The sequence below is a fragment of the Fistularia commersonii genome, chromosome 10 (assembly GCF_037954325.1).
Source record: "Fistularia commersonii isolate RoL2024-O1a breed Wild chromosome 10, RoL_Fcom_v1.0, whole genome shotgun sequence".
NCBI lineage: Eukaryota > Metazoa > Chordata > Actinopteri > Syngnathiformes > Fistulariidae > Fistularia > Fistularia commersonii.
Window position 1 is genome coordinate 9,176,168 of NC_141293.1, and position 17,989 is coordinate 9,194,156.

The 17,989-nt window shown below is 41.5% G+C and overlaps 1 protein-coding gene across 2 annotated transcripts; it reads left to right on the top strand.

The window, feature by feature from the left end:
• The first annotated feature begins 827 nt into the window (after positions 1–827).
• usf2l (upstream transcription factor 2, c-fos interacting-like) lies at positions 828–17,358 on the top strand. 2 transcript variants are annotated; one of them, XM_086153651.1, is made up of 11 exons: positions 829–1,055; positions 1,513–1,553; positions 2,913–3,019; positions 4,459–4,578; positions 6,977–7,130; positions 9,201–9,288; positions 10,956–10,994; positions 13,628–13,686; positions 13,982–14,076; positions 14,152–14,280; positions 15,307–17,358. In XM_086153651.1, the coding sequence occupies exons 1-11, from the start codon at positions 1,021–1,023 to the stop codon at positions 15,394–15,396; spliced, it is 957 nt and encodes a 318-aa protein (XP_086009777.1). In that variant the 5' UTR covers positions 829–1,020; the 3' UTR covers positions 15,397–17,358. The 2 variants fall into 2 exon arrangements, with proteins under 2 accessions (XP_086009778.1, XP_086009777.1); XM_086153652.1 differs by lacking the exon at positions 10,956–10,994 and having other exon boundaries at positions 828–1,055.
• The last annotated feature ends 631 nt before the right edge of the window (positions 17,359–17,989 follow it).

A 17,989-nucleotide genomic window follows, 5' to 3' on the forward strand; every position in this document is an offset into this window, starting at 1 on the left:
TTTTTATCTTATTTCTGTTAAGATAATGCCATTGACAAATTTCCAGTCAATGTTCTCTTCAGTGTATCACTGCTTTTCTCCACTTCATGAAATACAAACATGAAAAATAAGTCACTATTATAATGTAAGAGGATATTTTTAATTATGCTCTCCATTGGTGGGTCAATGTGGGCAAAGTTCTAGCCGCACCACTTTATTATGACTGTTACTTCCTCATCTGGACCATTTTTGACCTATATAAAGACAGATTAGCCACATGACAATCAAGATTGGGCCTTAACAATCTAAAATATTCAGGTAAACGAACATCAGATGAAGTCTAGGTTGACAACATCGCTCCCTAAGTGTTCTGACATTGAGTAAACGTCAGAAAAAAAACAAAACTAAACAGGTCTTTTACCCTCACTACGGAAGCTCGCATTGTATTTCCTGGAATTTGACTCTAAAATGTAGAGCAATTTGGACTGAATAAAGACAATCGAAGAAAAGGAGACACCAAACATCAAAACAAGCGCGTTTTAAATTAGGAATCGGATCTTTCTGTGTATATATATATATATAAGAAAAGATACAATAACGTTGCTAATCGCGCTATATTCGATGGAACATTAATGCCCCTATTGCATCAAACAACCGAGTTGTGCGGTTTATCTGACACAACCGGTCTTGTTGCAACCGATCGAATCCTACCCATAAACTCCAAAATCGCAGTATTCCACACACCGGTATACTATAGCCGAAGTCGTAACGGCAGAAGCGTTTTTTTTGTTTTGGAAACGGCGACTTAGCAAGTGTTGCAAGCATCGCGGGGGAGCCGCAAATCCTCCGACGCGACAGCTGATCGAGCGGAGTCACCTCGGATCACCCAGCGGCACCAGCGGCCTCCATTTTAACTCCGGCGCCGAGCTGCACCTCACGTGTCCTGGGCTGTCTCTCTCACATGACCCGAGTGTTTGTTCCCGTGATCAGCACTTCCATCTCCGTCTGTGACACCGAATATCACTTTTTATTTTAACCCTGATGGATATGCTCGAACAGAGTCTGGATAGCGCAAGGTAACTGGGATCGGTCAAAATGGCTAACTGAGACATGCTATTAGCAAGGTGCTATACGGTAGCCGGATTCCAACGCTAACAAAGGGCCTGATCTAAAATGTCAAAAGCAATTTAGTCGAAAGATTCAAAGTGTGTCGGCGAGAAAGGTGAACGACTTTGCAAGTGACATTTTTGTTTATTTATGTTGTCCGAGGCCTGTCCGTTTGTCAAAACAACACGATAACTGCTGGTAAACTTACCTTAAGCTAGCCATAAATTCAAAATAACTGTGTTGTGACCAGAAAACCCGAGTACAAGAACGTTACGATCTTTTTTTTTGCTTATTAATATTTAATAAGTATATTTTCCCTGCATAGTGATGTTATCAATGTTTAGTGGTCTCTTTTACTTTCTCACGATTTACATTTTTAAACAACTTTCGCAGGCGACGTGAAATATGTTTGTTTTTCGTTCGCAGCCAAGAAAAGCAAGAAGAAGAGGTTGTCCAGGCGTCTGACGGTAAGTGTTTTTTACATTTATCAGCCGCTCCTTCTCGCCACGTACTACTCGGGAAACGTCTTTAATAACAGTTATATAATATATCTTGACCTCAATACAATTGACAAGTTAAGTGGCTTTAAACACAACGTTAGCGTTTCGATTCCGACCGCTGTTCTACGTGCAAATCCGTAACAACAACCATCATGTCACGTCTATACAGATCCCTCACGCTAATACACACCAATTCCTATGTCATATGGCCGATCATGTTGAAACTATTGCAATAAAAAATATAGACGAAAACGAAACACTCGATCGTTTTAAACTGCCGGATCTGTTACCCATTGTGCAGACCTGCAGTTCCAGTTTCCGATGTAACCCTGCTAATACACCGAGGAAACAGCAATGAAATCCAAGTTACAGAGTACAATACTTGTGCATTTAGACCTTCTCCAAGTCTGGTGGACTGCCTTTTTAAACTTGCAAATATTGTGAGATATACACAATATTTGGTAGAAGAGATAGTACATAAAATTTCAACACATAAACACACATTTATATTTTAGTTTGCATCACAAACATACACCTTTCACACTGTGTCCCACAGAATTCAAGAAAACATTAGTTTGATCATTTGCCTGCATGGAACACCACAAAATAATCATGTCAATTATCTCCTATAAATAACTGTGAATTCATAATTTAAGAAACAAATTCCATTATATTTTCATTATTGGTAAAAAAAATTGTGTCAAGGGGTTTTTTTCCCCTCAGTGATGCCACACAAATTGAAAGTTAGTGAATTTATATTCACATAAATCATCTCATACGGTGAACTGCACCGTGACCCAACACTACAGGAGAAAATGGCCTGATTCCATTTGGAATTTTCAAATTGACTAGTGCACTTGGAATACTGTATGCATTATGTTATGTTTTAACTAGAGAGGAAAGACGGTGTGTGTCTTTAGTCTTTTTTTCCTGAATGTGAGAGGTGGTAATATTTCTGTGTCCCGTCAATTACAAGATGAAACACTAACATTATAGATGTGATCATGTATACTAAATCATACATTTTACACTGGACTATTTTATAATGATAATTGGCTGCCATCGGAATGTAATTAAACTTGAATTTGACTTGAGTTGACTGGGTGACCATTCATGGCGGCCCAGCCCAACTCGCCATTAGATCTGTATGTGTGTGTGTGTGTTTGTGTGTTTGTGTTTCCTGTCAGGGATGTCCATCTGTGATCATATTACTAAGGACTTGTATTAAAACCAGGTTTTTGTATGAGATTTACTTTGTTTCCTTCACTATGTAACTTTCAGTTTGTGTTTCTTTTTTTTTTTTTTTTTTTGTCAATTTATTTTGAGACGGAACCGGTGACGAGCAGACGGCTGTTACAATAGCCAGTGTTCAGCAGGCTGCAGCATTTGGGGATCATAACATACAGTACCAGTTCCGCACCGAGGGTGGCCAAGTAAGTATGGCCGGAATGTCGACACTATGTATGATACTTGCATTTTACTGGCAAATCACAAAGGCTTAAGTTGTCTGGAACTGCAGGAAAGAGTCAATGCTGTATTTCATTATGAATCATCTAAAAACTAGCAAAACAACTACCAACTGCTTAAGTTCATGTGTGTTTCTCAAAACCGCGAGGGATCATGGTAAGCCCCCCCACGCATTAATAAGATACCTGAACCCCAGCTTGAGTACTGGGTTGATAACATTATTTAAAAAGTGTTATTCCTGTTGCTGTAAATCAAATATTCAGGTCACATGACTGGTACTGAAGCCGTAGCTGCATAGAAACCAATGTGGAAAAGAAAGACTTAGAACAGTGGAATAACTGGATTAAAGTAAACTAACGTTCCTTAATATTCAGGAAGAATGTGATCGCCCTCTTTTCTCTCTCACTAAAAGCCTTGATCCTGTCAATCATCCTGTTTTTTTTCTTTTCAACATACTCTTGTGTGTGCTGCAGCTTTTGCCCCAGTGCTGACTATTTTTTTTCTTTGCTTGTAACAGATTTTAAAAAGTAGGCTATGGACCCTGAGGATGCATATTTTCCACAACAGCCCAGCAATCTTGAATTATTTTAGTTCTCATGTAGAATAAATGACCCAGGTGTGTTGGTCGAAAGACATGTTTAGGAAATGATGGCATCTCATATTGCATATTGCTCGAGTCACATGCTCCATTCAATTGCAGCACGTACGTAATTTTTCAGTGTTAACGTTGTCGTCTTAAATCAGGGAAATAAACAGAGACTGCATGTTATTGTCAGGCTTTTCTCAGGATGCCCTCACTTTCTGCTCTTTCAAAATATGTCCTGAAGGTATGAATGGCTGTTCCTTTTTTTTCAGTCCCATGATTCACTGTTTACATTTGTGAAGCGTGTGCTTGCTGCAACGGTGGTCATTGGTGAACAATAGGCTGGTCACAACAATCAAGTAATGAAGAAAAGTGTCAGAGATTTGACTTCATTTGGATGATTTGCATTGGGTGGCTAATAAGTCAGAGAGCCACATGGCTCATTTGGCGTAAACAGGGAGAGCGTGCGCTTATCATGTGATTCTGGTCTGGTCTGGGATTGGCATGAGGCCGCTGTCACATGTCAGTCAGGAGGGGCGTCACATGATGCGGGGATACAAATACACATTCTTGGAACAAACAAGCTCATTTTCTTGACTTGTTTTCAAAATCGAATCAGGCACATTCTGCAGCGTAAGTGTTTTGTGTGGGATGGTCAGATCAATTCACGACTGCTAGTGTGTTACATACAGGGCTGAAGAAGAAGAAGTAGATATGATAAACAAATCTACGAGTCAGGTAAGGGTTTTAGTTGCAGGGTTTTGATAGCAAGTTTCTTAGGTTGATTTTCCCTCATCTTCTTTTTTCCTCTTCAACCTGCAGGTGACCTATCGCGTTGTTCAGGTGACTGACCAGAACCTTGAGGGTCGAGATGACGGAGGAGGAGCAGTAAGCGTTGTTTCCACGGCTGCTTTCACTGGAGCTCCTCAGGCTGTAGCCCAGGTACCAGAGTGTCTTATCTATTTTTGTAAATTAATTGAAACAAATTGCACTATGCTAAAATAAGGCATGTTGTTTTTTCACCATTTTCTTTTGAAAAAACTTACCCAAAAGTTGCTGTATCCTGCTAACAAGCATAGACTTGAGACGGTGCTGACACTTTTAAACGTTGATGTTGTCCAAGTGCTATTAAAAGCATGTGAAACAGATAGCGCCGTCTGCTTCACGACCATTGCTCTGATCAATGGTCCAGAAGCAGATGACTTCCATTTTGTCATCTCAGCCCGCAGTAACATGACGGTCTCTTAATTATTACAACTGTGAATACACTAACAAACAGCATGGATGGAAACAAACAGATGGTGGGGCATGCAGCACTGCTATAACCTCTAATACATCCCTGTGTGACTGACCCATAGGTTCAACACTGTTACAGAAAAGACGTTTTTAATGACCAGAAGATACACCTTTTGTTTCTTTTTGTTCAGAAATCTGAATCATTTTATGTGAAATTCAAAGAACACCGAAGGGGTTAAAAAACAAACTACAAAGGGCAAAGAGTGTGACTAATATCTCCCATAATTACAGGTGCATTGAAAAAAAACAATAGAATTGCCTTCCTGGTTTGATAAACAGATTGCTGAACTGAGCGGGGTTCTGCCATAGAAAGATACGCTCCCCTGTAATAATCAATTAAACTGCGTCATTCTCTCCATGTAGCAAAGCTGCATGGACAGTGGTGCATATTTGTGAGCCTCTGATTTTCTTTTGTTACTTGTTTGAAATACAGTCGGTGCAGAATTAAGTCCATGTGCTGTGTTGTACGGGCCTTTATCAGCAGAGATTACCATGGCCAACATTTAAACATGTCTTTTTATAATTAGACATCAGTGAGCTTAACAATAACTTAAATATCACCTGCAATGATTAATAAATGAATTTTCAGTTTGAGAAAAACAAACCGTTATGACGAGCAGCTTCAAATCATTTCTTGTATTTTCTCAACTTTAGGCTGTTTTCAGGCTGATCGTAGTAACTCACTCTTAACTTGTCCGTGTGTATGCCTGTGTGTCTTTGCGTGCCCCGATCATACTGGTAGGTGACTCATTTTCTCAATATTACAAAGTGGCACTATTGAAATGTGTATCACACTTTAGAGTCAGTGAAGCTGCTTCCTGTAATTCAACTGCAATAATCAACTATGTTGTCGAAAAAGAAATCCACTTTTGCAGGTCACTGGTAAAATATTGGAATGTGTAGAAGTGAATGCATTAGTTTCACAGTATACTTTCTACATTTCCATGCTGACTGTTAGCTCTTGTTTTGCATTCTAAATATAAAACAAATGATAGCAGGTTGCTGCTACAGCTCCTCACTTAAATGCTTCTCATAAAAAAAGTCTGTGCCTGTAGTTTCCAAGCTTGGAAATGGTTAGGAGTTTTCATATGCATATCACTGATTTAAAATCAAAAAGGGGAAGAACTTGACCAGTGAGAAATCTGAATAAAATACAATGCATAAAATAAAATACAATACATCCAAAAATCAACTTGTGTCTCTTCAAGTTTTGGGTGTGGGAGGGTTGCAGGGACATCAATGATGCGGAAAATGTATGAGACCCTGCATATGGAGAGACATACAACATCAGGGCCCCCCTGACCCGAGGAATAATGTAATACTGTGCTAATATAAACTAATAAAATGTTTGCACTGCCCCTTTTGCTCGCTTTCCTGGTAATTTTCGAATTGGTCGACTGTTCCAACGCGCCACTTCAGCCGGTGTCAGACATTAACAAGACCATATTAAATTCCCGTCCCTAAAGCCTGATTGCATTTCTGCAGCATGCCAAAAGCAAAATTATTGATAGTATTTTTTTCCCCTCAGTCACCCACATTTGATGCTCAAAACAAATCTATCTTACAAATTTGTAAGGAATGTTGCATATGTTTATGATTTCTCTGAAATTTAAAAAATGCAAAAAGACTTTTTGTTGTTTATGGCAATACCTTTTTATCAATATTCTCAGAAATTACCTGACATCCTCCCTGACCCTACCTTCACCAGCTCTTGGACCTTTGGGCTTCCTTAATGTCAAAATATAAATGGACTTGGATTATAAAACAAAAATTTTCCTCACTGCGGCAACAAAATAAATTGTTGAATTTATCAAACACTAAACAGCCCTGCAGGTCTCAGTATAATCTCCACCTGCAAGATCACCACCGCTTTCTTTTCCCTCTCTTCATCCCGGCCATCACACTGCACTGTGGCTTGCTCGGGGGTCCAAGGGGGATAGGTGTATTGAGTGTTGACAGAGACTGAGGTGTGCTTCTACCTGCTGTGACTGCCTCTGCTGCAACTTTCTCAAGCTCTCCTTTGTCTCTTTCTTATCTGTCGCAGGCTGTGATCCAAAACCCTTTCAGTAATGGTGGAAGCCCAGCGGGCGAGGCAGTGGGAGGGGAGACGCGCTTCGCTTACTTCCCCGCCACGGCGGTGAGTGACGGCACTGTGTCTGTGCAGGCCGCCGCGGACCCCACGCTCACACAAGCGGGAGGTGAGCCAGTTCTCACATTTAATTTGTGTAGAAGCTTACCGCAGGCCCGCAGAGGTAATTTAGACATTATTTTCCATGACAAACAAAAAAACACACGCAGAGGAGGCAGACAATGGCTCTTTTTCTGCAGCTTAAATTCAACTGTGATCACCACAAGGTTAGCTGACGTCAGTAGGGAGGAAAAAATAAGAAGTCTTCAGTCATATACTTTACACCGCACAGTGTTTTCAGTTCATGTATATCAAAATTGAATAACGCGTCTTTGAAAGTGACACAAGACAAATTGTGTGTTATCAGAGGCCAAGTGAAAATAACTGCACTTATTATATTTATTTTCTTCATGTCACATGTCCTTTGGCTCGCCACATGCTGTGTGGCTGTCCTCCCTGACCTACGGTTTTATGCCGCTGATCCAGAAGAGGGAAGTCAGAATGTCGAGGATCCAAATGCAACACGTAGTGGTGACCTGACGGAAGTGGCCGCAGCCTCAAGCCCGTCTCAGTCCCAATCGGACATATTTTCTAATTTAGTTTCTCCCTTCCCTTTGCGGAGGTTCTCCCGAAACTTTGCCCGCCAGCAACCGTAAAAACAAATTATCTAAAGAGAATAAAGCACTTCTACCCGTAAAACGAATGTAGCTTATAAGACCTAATAGAGCATTTCACTTTTAATTTCCTCAATGGCAGGACATTCTGCACATTTCAAGCTGGAGCCAGCACATCGCCTTACAGTCCCGCTGCCATTTTTCCACATAATTCGCCATTCTATATTCAAACAAAACAAACAGGCTTTTAAAACCCGTTTCTCTCGTCACCAAAGTTTGCTACTTTTTTAGAAAATAATCACTCGTGGTAGCATAAAAGGTTCAGTGTGGGTCGGCGTGAGGGAGACTGTTTCTGACTGATCCTATTTGCCTCTCACGACACTCAGTGCCACCAACCGCGCTGAGCAGCCGATCCAACTGCATCATTCATCTCTTGTACTGTGAACAAATGACAAATCTTGTGACCCACAGCGGCTGAAAACGATGATGTCTGATCTGGTTAATTTGGCATCAAACACTCGACGAGAAGGCTCAGCGTTTCTCTGCATTTCCCCCCGTGTTTGCCATTGTTTTTTCTTCTAGTGCTGCAGCAGCCGCCGAAGGGAAAACGTTCTTTGGCCATGGTTACTGAAATTCCTCTTAGAATCCCCTGTGCTCTTGGACACGCTGTCTGGAAGCTTGTTGGAGTAGTGGAGCAGTTGCAAGTGGTCCGTGGATGCAGCTTTGTTTTTTTGTTAGGTGTATTCCTTTTTTTACACCGCTTCTGCTGAGAGCGTGTCTGCAAACCAGCCCGTCAGCCAAACAAAGCAGCCAAAAATCTATCCAAGCCCTCAAGAGTGTACTCAGTACACAATTTAATTTCATACAGATCAGGGTAACCAGGATAACAATCATTGCATCAAATATTACCATGTATTACAGACCTGCATTGCACGATAACAAATAATCAATGAAGCTTTCTGAGGTGTTTCTGGCCGGTGGAGATTGAGACTGATTATAATATTCCACCGGAGACGCATTTGACCAAACCAAGCATCGCGTTGACCAGATGTGTTTTAACGTAGACTTGCTGCCATTTCAATATTCGGGTTGTTCTGAGTGAAGGGCCCCTAACTTTTAGCACGGTACAGGATGGAGAGACCTTGTTTTACTTTACCGTTAGTGTAAAGAGTGTAAAGCAAGGCCGTGCAAGAGGGAGATAGCTTCCATCTCCCTCTCATGTTCACCCGGGGGCTATGTAAACCAGCATGACAAGCCAGTTAAGGAGAGCTCTCCAGGGTTTAGGCGGAGCAAGCCTCTCACACCGCCCTCCCCTCGCGATCAAAGGACTGTGTACGTGGCTGCGGTCAGCCTCATCATTTTCATTTTTCATATTTATCATTAGGATTCCTCCATTTTTGAGGCTCCCTTTTTTTTAAAAAATGAAATGTTGTGGATGTCCGTAAGAAATCGACTAGAGGTTAAAAAATATGTGACAAATTGTCCCGAGAAGTGATGACCCAAGACCGCTTGCCCTGCTTCCACAGGTCAGTTCTACGTGATGATGACCCCGCCTGATGTCATCCAAACAGGAACACAGCGGACCATCGCCCCCCGCACACAGTCCTACCCAGCGTGAGTACTATCTCTATCAGATAACCCCCCCTCCCCCTCCCCCAGAGCAGCAACAACAAGTAGAGGTTGGTATTTCTGCTCAGGCGTCATGAGTTACACAAGATTTAATATGAGTGAGCGAAAGGTGGTTAATTTCACTGAAGGACGGAGGAGGCAGGAAGTGAAATATCAGGGATCTTTCGGTTTGTATGGAGAAAATCAGACCAAAACTAATAATATGCTTTACTTTTTTTTGTCCCTTTTCTTTCTCTGATTTTATTTTTTTGTCAGGAGAAGACTGTCTTCTCCTGACATTCTAGTCGGTGGTTTATTCCCTCTGCTCCAATATTTCCCTGTCTTGTTTATCTGCAAAAGTCACCACACACATCATTATAAACTCTGCTTCAAAAGGGATCCATTTTCAACTCTTCTCCAACTAGTAGCCACATGCTGGCTACTGCCGACATTAACATAATCAGCAGGCTCAGCTAAGCAAAGACAGACTGACTTATCATTTTAATTGCAAAATGCTGTCCTGGTTGTGGCCCACAGAGGATATTTATTCTAGAAACTAATGTGGGCACATTCTTGGAGTCTGTTTTTGTACCAGAAACTCCTGTTTGTTTTTTTTTAATTTTCTGTATTTTAAATGTCAAGTAGCAATGTTTTTTTTTTTTTTTCACTTGTTTAGCAAAGCCACAGTCATTTGCTTTTGCTTGTGCAGTTTTCCGAGCACATGACCAGTGGTCAAATTGAATTAGCGCTGTCTTTCTTTTTTCCCCTCTTGAAACCAGGCCTCCACTTCACTCTCCCAACTTGTGAAACCTCCTGCATTACAATTATTGGGCCTCTGGGACTACCAGCTGTTTCTTCTGCTTTGCGGGGTTTTCCTCTTTTCATCCTCCATATGATAAAATTAACAGGAAAGACGCCAGGGTCGTAATTAGACCTCCAGTCCCAAGCAAGCAAACAGTATCATTAAATTTATTAATGTAGACGGTAGACCGTATTATTAATGTATAAAGCCCCGGGGTACAGACTTCCAGAAATTATTTTTCCAAGATCACATCTATATTTCTGTTGAAAAAAAAAAAAACATCAGTAAAAATAATTGAAATAATTTACAGTACAGTATGTACATTTTAAAATAATGTCATTGTCCCTTTTCTCCAAGCATATTAAGTCCAAAATACCAATCTTAATTAAAAGGAATAAAAGGTTACCGGATAATCACCCAAGCAATCACCACAGCAATGAAATGAAATTCTAAATGAATATTGAGAAAGTTTCTGGTGTAAGTTTTGCGGTGTATTTAGGTGCCTGTCACTGCCATCTCTATATTGTGATACACAGCTACTCTTTTAAATAAATATTTACCATGACTGGCCGGTTTCAAGATCCCCTGATTTCTCAAAGGTCTTCGATTCTTGATGACCAGATAGGATTCAAGAACAAACTGTGCTGCAGTATTTGTGTTTGTTGAAATATTGCCTGTTTTGTCTCTTTCTATCTGCAGTGTGTGTTTGTGTATGTGTAAGTGTATGTATGTGTGTGCGCGCGCGTGTGTGTGTGCACGCGCGTGTGTGTGTGTCTGTGTGTGTGTGTGTGCTGTGATGCCCCGCTAGGCGTTGAGTGTGTAACTTATATCCCTGACATGTGAATGAATCAAAACTATTTGCCGTCCGCAGAGATGAAAACCAGGTGCTGCAACATGAAGGTTTAAACTGGTGAGGAACGGCTTCCACATTTTCCCACATTTTGTTTTTTTTTCTTTTGCAGCAAATGAACTAATCAAATTAGATCACAAGAAAGGAAAAGAAAAAAAGCAGCACTCAAACCTCTGCCTTCCTCTCCACTCCTCCCTTCCCGTAACTCCCCTTCGCTGATTCTCCCCCCTTTTGATGTGGGAGGCGCAGATTTAAGGATCCTCCAGCGCCAGCCCCGATCTGCTGTACTTTAGTTGTGCTTGTAACCAAACTGTGTCCGTTAGAATGTAGATGTGGAGTCACCATGGAAACGCATCCTGCGTCTGTGGTTTTGCTCAGACTATTTTTTTTTTCCTTCTCCACAGACTGACATTAGTTTCATTTTAAAAGGCTTCATAATAGGGCTGGGCGATACGTAAAGGAAAACGAGTATCACAATATTCAGCTCAGTTTGACTTATCAGGACGCTGAGGTGGGGAAATGCATGTTCCAATACAAAGGAATTTTTCTTAAAACACATTGTGGCAAAATTTGATCTGACAATCCTCTTTAGGCAGCTACCCACTGATTGTGATCCCATAGCTGATTTTCACCTAATGCCTTGTTTTTCTGTATTTCTGATCGATTTTTTAAACAAAAGAATCCCTTGATGGGTTTTTCTGTAATTTCATGCTTATTTTTGGGTAACTTCCTTCAGCTAGCCCTTTCTTGAGGTGCTATTCCAGCTAATTACTTGCTAACTTTATTAAGGTGATACTGACATTTTAGATAATGTTCTTGATTTCTCCCAGTGGTTAGTCTTTTGATAAATCACTCATGCCTTTTTTTTTTTGTTTAATTATTTAAATTATTTAGTGATGTAGATGAGGAGATGGGAAAATTTGCTAATAGAAAAAAAAAGATTACAGTCACCACCTCAAAACCTAAAACAAATAAAAAATCACAGATCTTGGGTTTCAAAAAAAAAAAAAAAACACCCTCAAAGCTGTAGTATCGCAGAATCATCATTCATATATATATATATATATATATATATATATATATATATATATATATATATATATATATATATATATTTCCCAGCTCTATTGGTCAATGTAGTATGACAGAAATATTTATAGCCAGTGAGAACTGTTGCCAGAGAGATCCACCGTCGTCGATGGTACTCATCCAGAGGAGGAGCAGCTCTTTTTATGTGCTATCTCCATCTATATCGGTCGCTATAAACCTGTGATACCCACATTTGAAATGTTTGGGATAAATCACTTAAGTTGGGGGGTAAGCAACCGGCCAGCTCTCCGGATCCCTCCCCACAAATAACCGGGATGATTTGAGCCGGGGGAAGTTGTGAAAAGGCTTAAACATGTCCCTCAAAAGACTGCACTTTTACTTATTTTACGGTACCTAAGAGCAGCGCCAAAGCCATTATACTGTTTAAATCCCATTAAGATGTGTTGAGATACAAAAGCTACTGCAGCTCGAGTCAAACCAACTTGTCAGCAGGCAGAGTCGTGTTGCCGGGTCACACACAGCGCTGTGGAATTACGATGTGTTGTAGGGACAGACGGGAAGGAACGCAGTTTTTTTCATGTAACTGCTTAACAGTAGCCACGAGTGATGCCCAAATACAAATTCCATTGATCTTTTGAAAGCGAAATTGTTTTACCTTTAAGTATTGTCCATCTCAGGGGGTTGGCGGTATGCGAATTAATATTTGACTGATATTAGATCATCGAATGTCAGCAATTCAAAAATTTGGATTCGCTGATGGAACTGGACTTGAAATCAAACTTAATATGACAGAAAAATGTAAAATAAATGACCTGATATAGACCTCTTTTTAAAAAGTTGACTTTAAACGAATAAAATTAGCAAGTGTAATATTTGTTTTGATTTTGCGCGTGAAAAGGCTTCAGTTGTGTTCAGGACCCTCACACAACCAATCAGGAATCAAAGTAATCGCCCTCTTGAGAGAAACATTGTTAGTTACCATAAGTTTTTATGTCAATGTGCCGTTAATCCTAGTATTGGTAATTGAGATGCTGATTCTCCCCTTCATCAGTCTGAATGGAGACTAGCTGAAATTTAGGCCATTTAATATATGCGAGTGTGTTCATGCAATGGTGGGTGGTTGAGTAATTCTCCCTGCCATGTCTGAGGGACTTAATTAACTGAATACCTCAGGGAAGACACGGGGACAAGAGGCGGTTGTCGCATTAGCCGAAAGCCCAGACTCGAATAGACAGCATCTGCTTTTCCACAGTGCTGTAATTTTTACAGAATAATAATAAGAAGAAGAATTGGTGTGCTCCCCCGGGGGCTACACCTTGTATGGGAAGTACCAAGAAAGGCCAGAATTGGATCTTGGTATTCCTGTCTCGGGGCCGACTGAACTACAGATGTGCGTCCACACAACTTTAGGCTTCTTTTTCTTTTAAAGAAAGAAAAAAAGAAAGAAAGGAAAAAAAAAAAGCAGGCGGCATCCGCTGTCGCCCCACATGCCGCCAATGTAAAGATAGCAACGAAGAGCAGTGTATAATAGGCCCCGGGATTATATGGATTCAGGGACTTGTATTGGATTGGTGCCTGATTGTGTCACAGATGGGAGATGTCGCCACTGCGCATTGAAAACACTTTCCTTTTCTCGTCTGAAGGAAAATGGACGGACCCCGAACACCACGAGATGAAAGGAGGAGAGCGCAGCACAATGAAGGTTTGTAATTAGCCATGATTTTAGGATTCGATTTTTGTCAGCGCAACACAATACGGCGTGGTGCCTAGACATAGTCAGTTTTTGTTGCTTTTGAAAGGACATTCTTCCAGCCTATTGTCAAAAAGGGCCACTAGAGGCTGCTGTTTAGCTGTTAAAGTTGGGCAGAAAGTAGAGGCTGCTTAATTGTAAAGACAAGATATGCTGAAGCAAAACCAGAAGAATCAAAATCCTGGTCTCAGTCGATAGACAATAGGTTTTTGAACTGTCTCATATATATATTTTTTTTTTTTTTTAGTCGAGAGGCGGCGAAGAGACAAAATCAACAACTGGATTGTGACCCTCTCCAAAATCATCCCCGACTGCAGTATGGACAGCACCAAGACCGGAGCAGTAAGCTGACGCTTGTGGACATATCCCCCGACGGTGGCGATTGGCCAGTCTTGACTGAAAAATCTGTCCTTCCAGAGCAAAGGGGGAATCCTGTCCAAGGCGTGCGACTACATTCGCGAGCTGCGGCAAAGCAACCAGCGGCTGCAGGAGAGTCTGAAGGAAGTCGAGAGGATACAGGTGGACAATGAGCTGTGCAGGCAGCAGGTGGGACTATCAGGCAAACATTCCAGCTGACTTATTTCTTTATTTCTACAAAAGTGAAGTTTCCAGAAAAAGCTCACGGACAAAAAAAAAAAGTGCATTATATAGATAAAAGTTTGCTCTCAGAATGCGCCGCGGCATCCTTTTCATTCGAGCGTTAAAATCCAGCCCCCGCTTCGTATGTATCTTCGTTTCTCCAAAACAAATCCGGAGGGATACCCGTCTGCATCGCCCCTCATCACAGCCTGACAAAGAGGATCAAAGGGTTCAGTTACCTGAAATCGACGCTTCGCGAGACTGTGGGAATAAAGATACTCAAGAACAAACTGCATACTAATGGACCCAAAAGTATTGTGAAATCCGGCAGCTCCAAGGCCGCCGTGGCGCCACGTCGAATCTCAAGCCTTCCAGGCATTCGGCGGCATATTCATATTCAGATGTTTGAAAAAGCTCAGTATCGTCATCCCTGGGAGGGCGGCGGGTTTCAGTCACCCACCGGGGAAGTTGAACACCTCAGGATTTGACTATCCCGTTGGCGTTGGAGACTTTGTGAATATCTCTTTAATGCCCCAAGGGACGCCCATTGAGGTTCAACCAGACGTCAATCAATTTAAGGCGCAAGTTTGACCCTGCTGTTTTAACCAACCACTGCTACATATTTGGCAGACATATTCCACGATGTGATGGCTTATGCTACTTTCAAATTATAATTGTTGCCCTCTTCCTGTCTGGTAAAAACCATACATGTCCAGAATCAAGGGCGATCAGTAGAGAGCAATGTAATAGTCATATTGTTTTAAAAGTAACGACTTGAATCGTTTATACAGTCAAAATAACAAACAAAGCATTTGCCCCACTTGAGGATTTCTTTTCCTTAGAAATACTTCATGCTATTAATTTACATTGTTTTTGAACGCAGAGATTTCCACAGTGCTCGGTAACACTGTGCTGACACAACTGGTTTGAGTACGTCTTCAGTGCCGATGTCTTGCCCGATAATTAGTTTGCCTCGTTACTCCTGCTTCCCAGATCGAGGAGCTGAAGAACGAGAACGCCCTGCTCCGAGCGCAGCTACAGCAGCATGGCATCGAGATGGTCGGAGAGACGCCGCCTCAGTGACAGAGAGGGGAGAAAGACGGGCTTGGATGAACGATACTCCAAGACACAGAAGCAACACTGTGGGGGAACGGAGGCGGGGCGAGAGGGCGGCGGCGGAGGCAAACTTGCGAAGAATCAGTCTCTTTACTGAACGTGTCCTTCTCCGGGTTCCAGGAGACAAACCCTTCACCGGCCTACTGCGGCTGCACCTGACTGTTTAATTCCCAATGATAAACTCCCAGTACAACCAAGTAGACACACGGCAGAGAAAAGGTGCTCCTCGGCATCAGCGTGCCCGACCAGTACCGACCTCCACTGAACTCCACCCTTCTTCCGTACACATGTAGCCTCGCTCAAAGACTGTTTTTTTTTTTTTTTTCCCCTCCCCCCTCATTTCATTTTATTTCTGTATGTCTTATATTATTATTTTTTTGTGTGGTTTATTTTTTTCCCTCCCCACAAACCACCACCAACACCTACTTCCCTGATAATTCGTTTTGACTTAGCTCATGCTTTTTGGATTTTGTAATATTATTTTTAGCTGCTTTTAATTTATTAGTCCGCCCGCTGACAGGAACCGCGAAGACCGGTTACACAAGAACCCCTCCACCCCAAGGAGGGTCTGTTGTAAGTGACAAAAAATAAAACAGAATGCACAGGAAGGAAAACGAGGTGACCTGGCTTACGTACATCCAAAGACAAACAAGGAGCTACGCTGTCTGTTGCTCTGGCTTGATTTATGTAACTCTGTCTTTTAATCCAAATGTTACAGAATGTTAGAGCAGATTATCTTAAGGAGTAAAACGATCAATAACTCATTAACTTTAACGCTGGCCTTATTTTGTTTGTTTTGTTTTTTTTTGTCATAACAACTGCTATGAAGTGTGTGCAATCTTTCAGGGTGGTTTGGACTAAACGGTGGATAAGTTGAACTGTTGGGCATTGGCTTAACCAGGAGGATGACTGACGAAGAAAACCAGTTCTTCGAAGCGCAACAGGAGTGCATTGCCAATTGAAACTTTTTGTCAGTCCGTGTATAAAAAAAAACAGGGGTATTTTATTTAAATCTTTTTTTGTCTTCTTTTCGTGGGATTTTAACCGCTGGTGGGGGCAGGGGGAGGGGGGGTGACGGGGAGCAGCATCTCCAAAGACTTCCTGTTCGCCATGTGGGGCAGTCCTCACACTCACGTCCCTCAGACGGATGGCGGGAAACATGCAAACGATCCTGCGTTCCTCAGCCCGCTCAGGCGGATGAGACTTAATTTAAAAAAAAAAAAAAACAAGAAAAGTGGGAAAAAATATTCTCCAAAAAAATAACACTGACACTGCTGTGTTTTTTTGTGAATGAATATACATGATGTACGTTGGTTTTCACTCGGGGGTTGGTGGGCATGATGCAAAAGAGGTTTTAAAAAAAACAAAAACACACAAAAAAAAAAAAATGTCATGCTTCAAAGCTGGGTATTGGAGCGATTGCCTCTCCTTGTGTCAGCACCTCAGGATCCCAGCAAAGCAAAAGTAACTCCTTCGACCCCCCACTGGAGAATCGGGGCCAGACCCTCACGGTTTAATATCTGACTCTGGAGTGCTCTGGAACAGCTCTTGCTTTGAAAGTGCTGATGCTGTTACACTCAACCCTGATATGCAGAGCAAAAGTGTCTGATCTATCAAACCAGGGCTCTGCACCCATAGATGTTTTGCTGTAGGATTTTCTTTTTTTTTTTTTTTTACACCTCAGTGGGAGGAGAGCAGAGAATGTGAAGACACAAATAATGCCTTTGGAAAATAGATGTTCACAATCGAAAGGTCATTCACAGCTAGTTCTTTCCTCAAATTTCTCTTTTTTTGAAATGGCAAAAAGAAGAAACAGATTTCCTTTTTTTTTTCCTTTCCTCTCTGTAGCGGCCTCACTGTTCTCAGGTTAGATTGTAAGACATCTTTTTCTAAGTAAAAATGGTGGAAAATAAAAATTTCAATAGGTAATAGCCCTAATGCTTCTGCTTGTGGCTCATTGTCCCTCCACTTGTCTGGGACGTAAGGAGAAACCCGTGCTTCATTTCCCCCAGCGAGGCGGGGCTGAATGCTGCTCGCTTGTCTTTCCAGATATATCGGGTCCTCGGGGGTCAAGACTATTACCTTTTTCGTCCACTTTGAAATTCATCGCTCCATTTTTAAGCCGAATGAGGAAACACTTGGCATCAGTAACAGCGGGCAGCTGTGAAACTGTAATTACAATCTGATCCGAGTATCCATCCATTAATATGTAGGGCTCATGAAAAGTAATGGTGTCACTTTCAGCTTGGATTTATTTGTAATGGACATTTGAGCAGATTAATTCCCCCCCCCCGAAAAATCCTCGATCCACGTAAAATAGAGCTGGACCGATTCTCAGCTGATAACTGCTTACGGGGAATAAAACAGTTAAGATTTAGTATTCAAGAAATGTGCGAGTGGATGAGTCAGATGTTTTCACACCAGAGCTCATTGGTGCAGTTTCAAAAAATTCAAACATAAAAAAACAAAACAAATAATTTACAAATAATTATTTTATCATCCAAAGCAACAAACACAATGACTAATTTTGTCCACGTTAATATTTGGGAGATGTTATAAC

Bases quoted from the DNA above. Each gene is read 5' to 3' on its own strand.
- usf2l (XM_086153651.1), top strand. From the start codon at position 1,021: ATGGATATGCTCGAACAGAGTCTGGATAGCGCAAG. The intron at 4,579-6,976 runs GTACCAGAGTGT...TATCTGTCGCAG, and splicing joins CTCCTCAGGCTGTAGCCCAG to GCTGTGATCCAAAACCCTTT. The intron at 7,131-9,200 runs GTGAGCCAGTTC...CTGCTTCCACAG, and splicing joins CACGCTCACACAAGCGGGAG to GTCAGTTCTACGTGATGATG.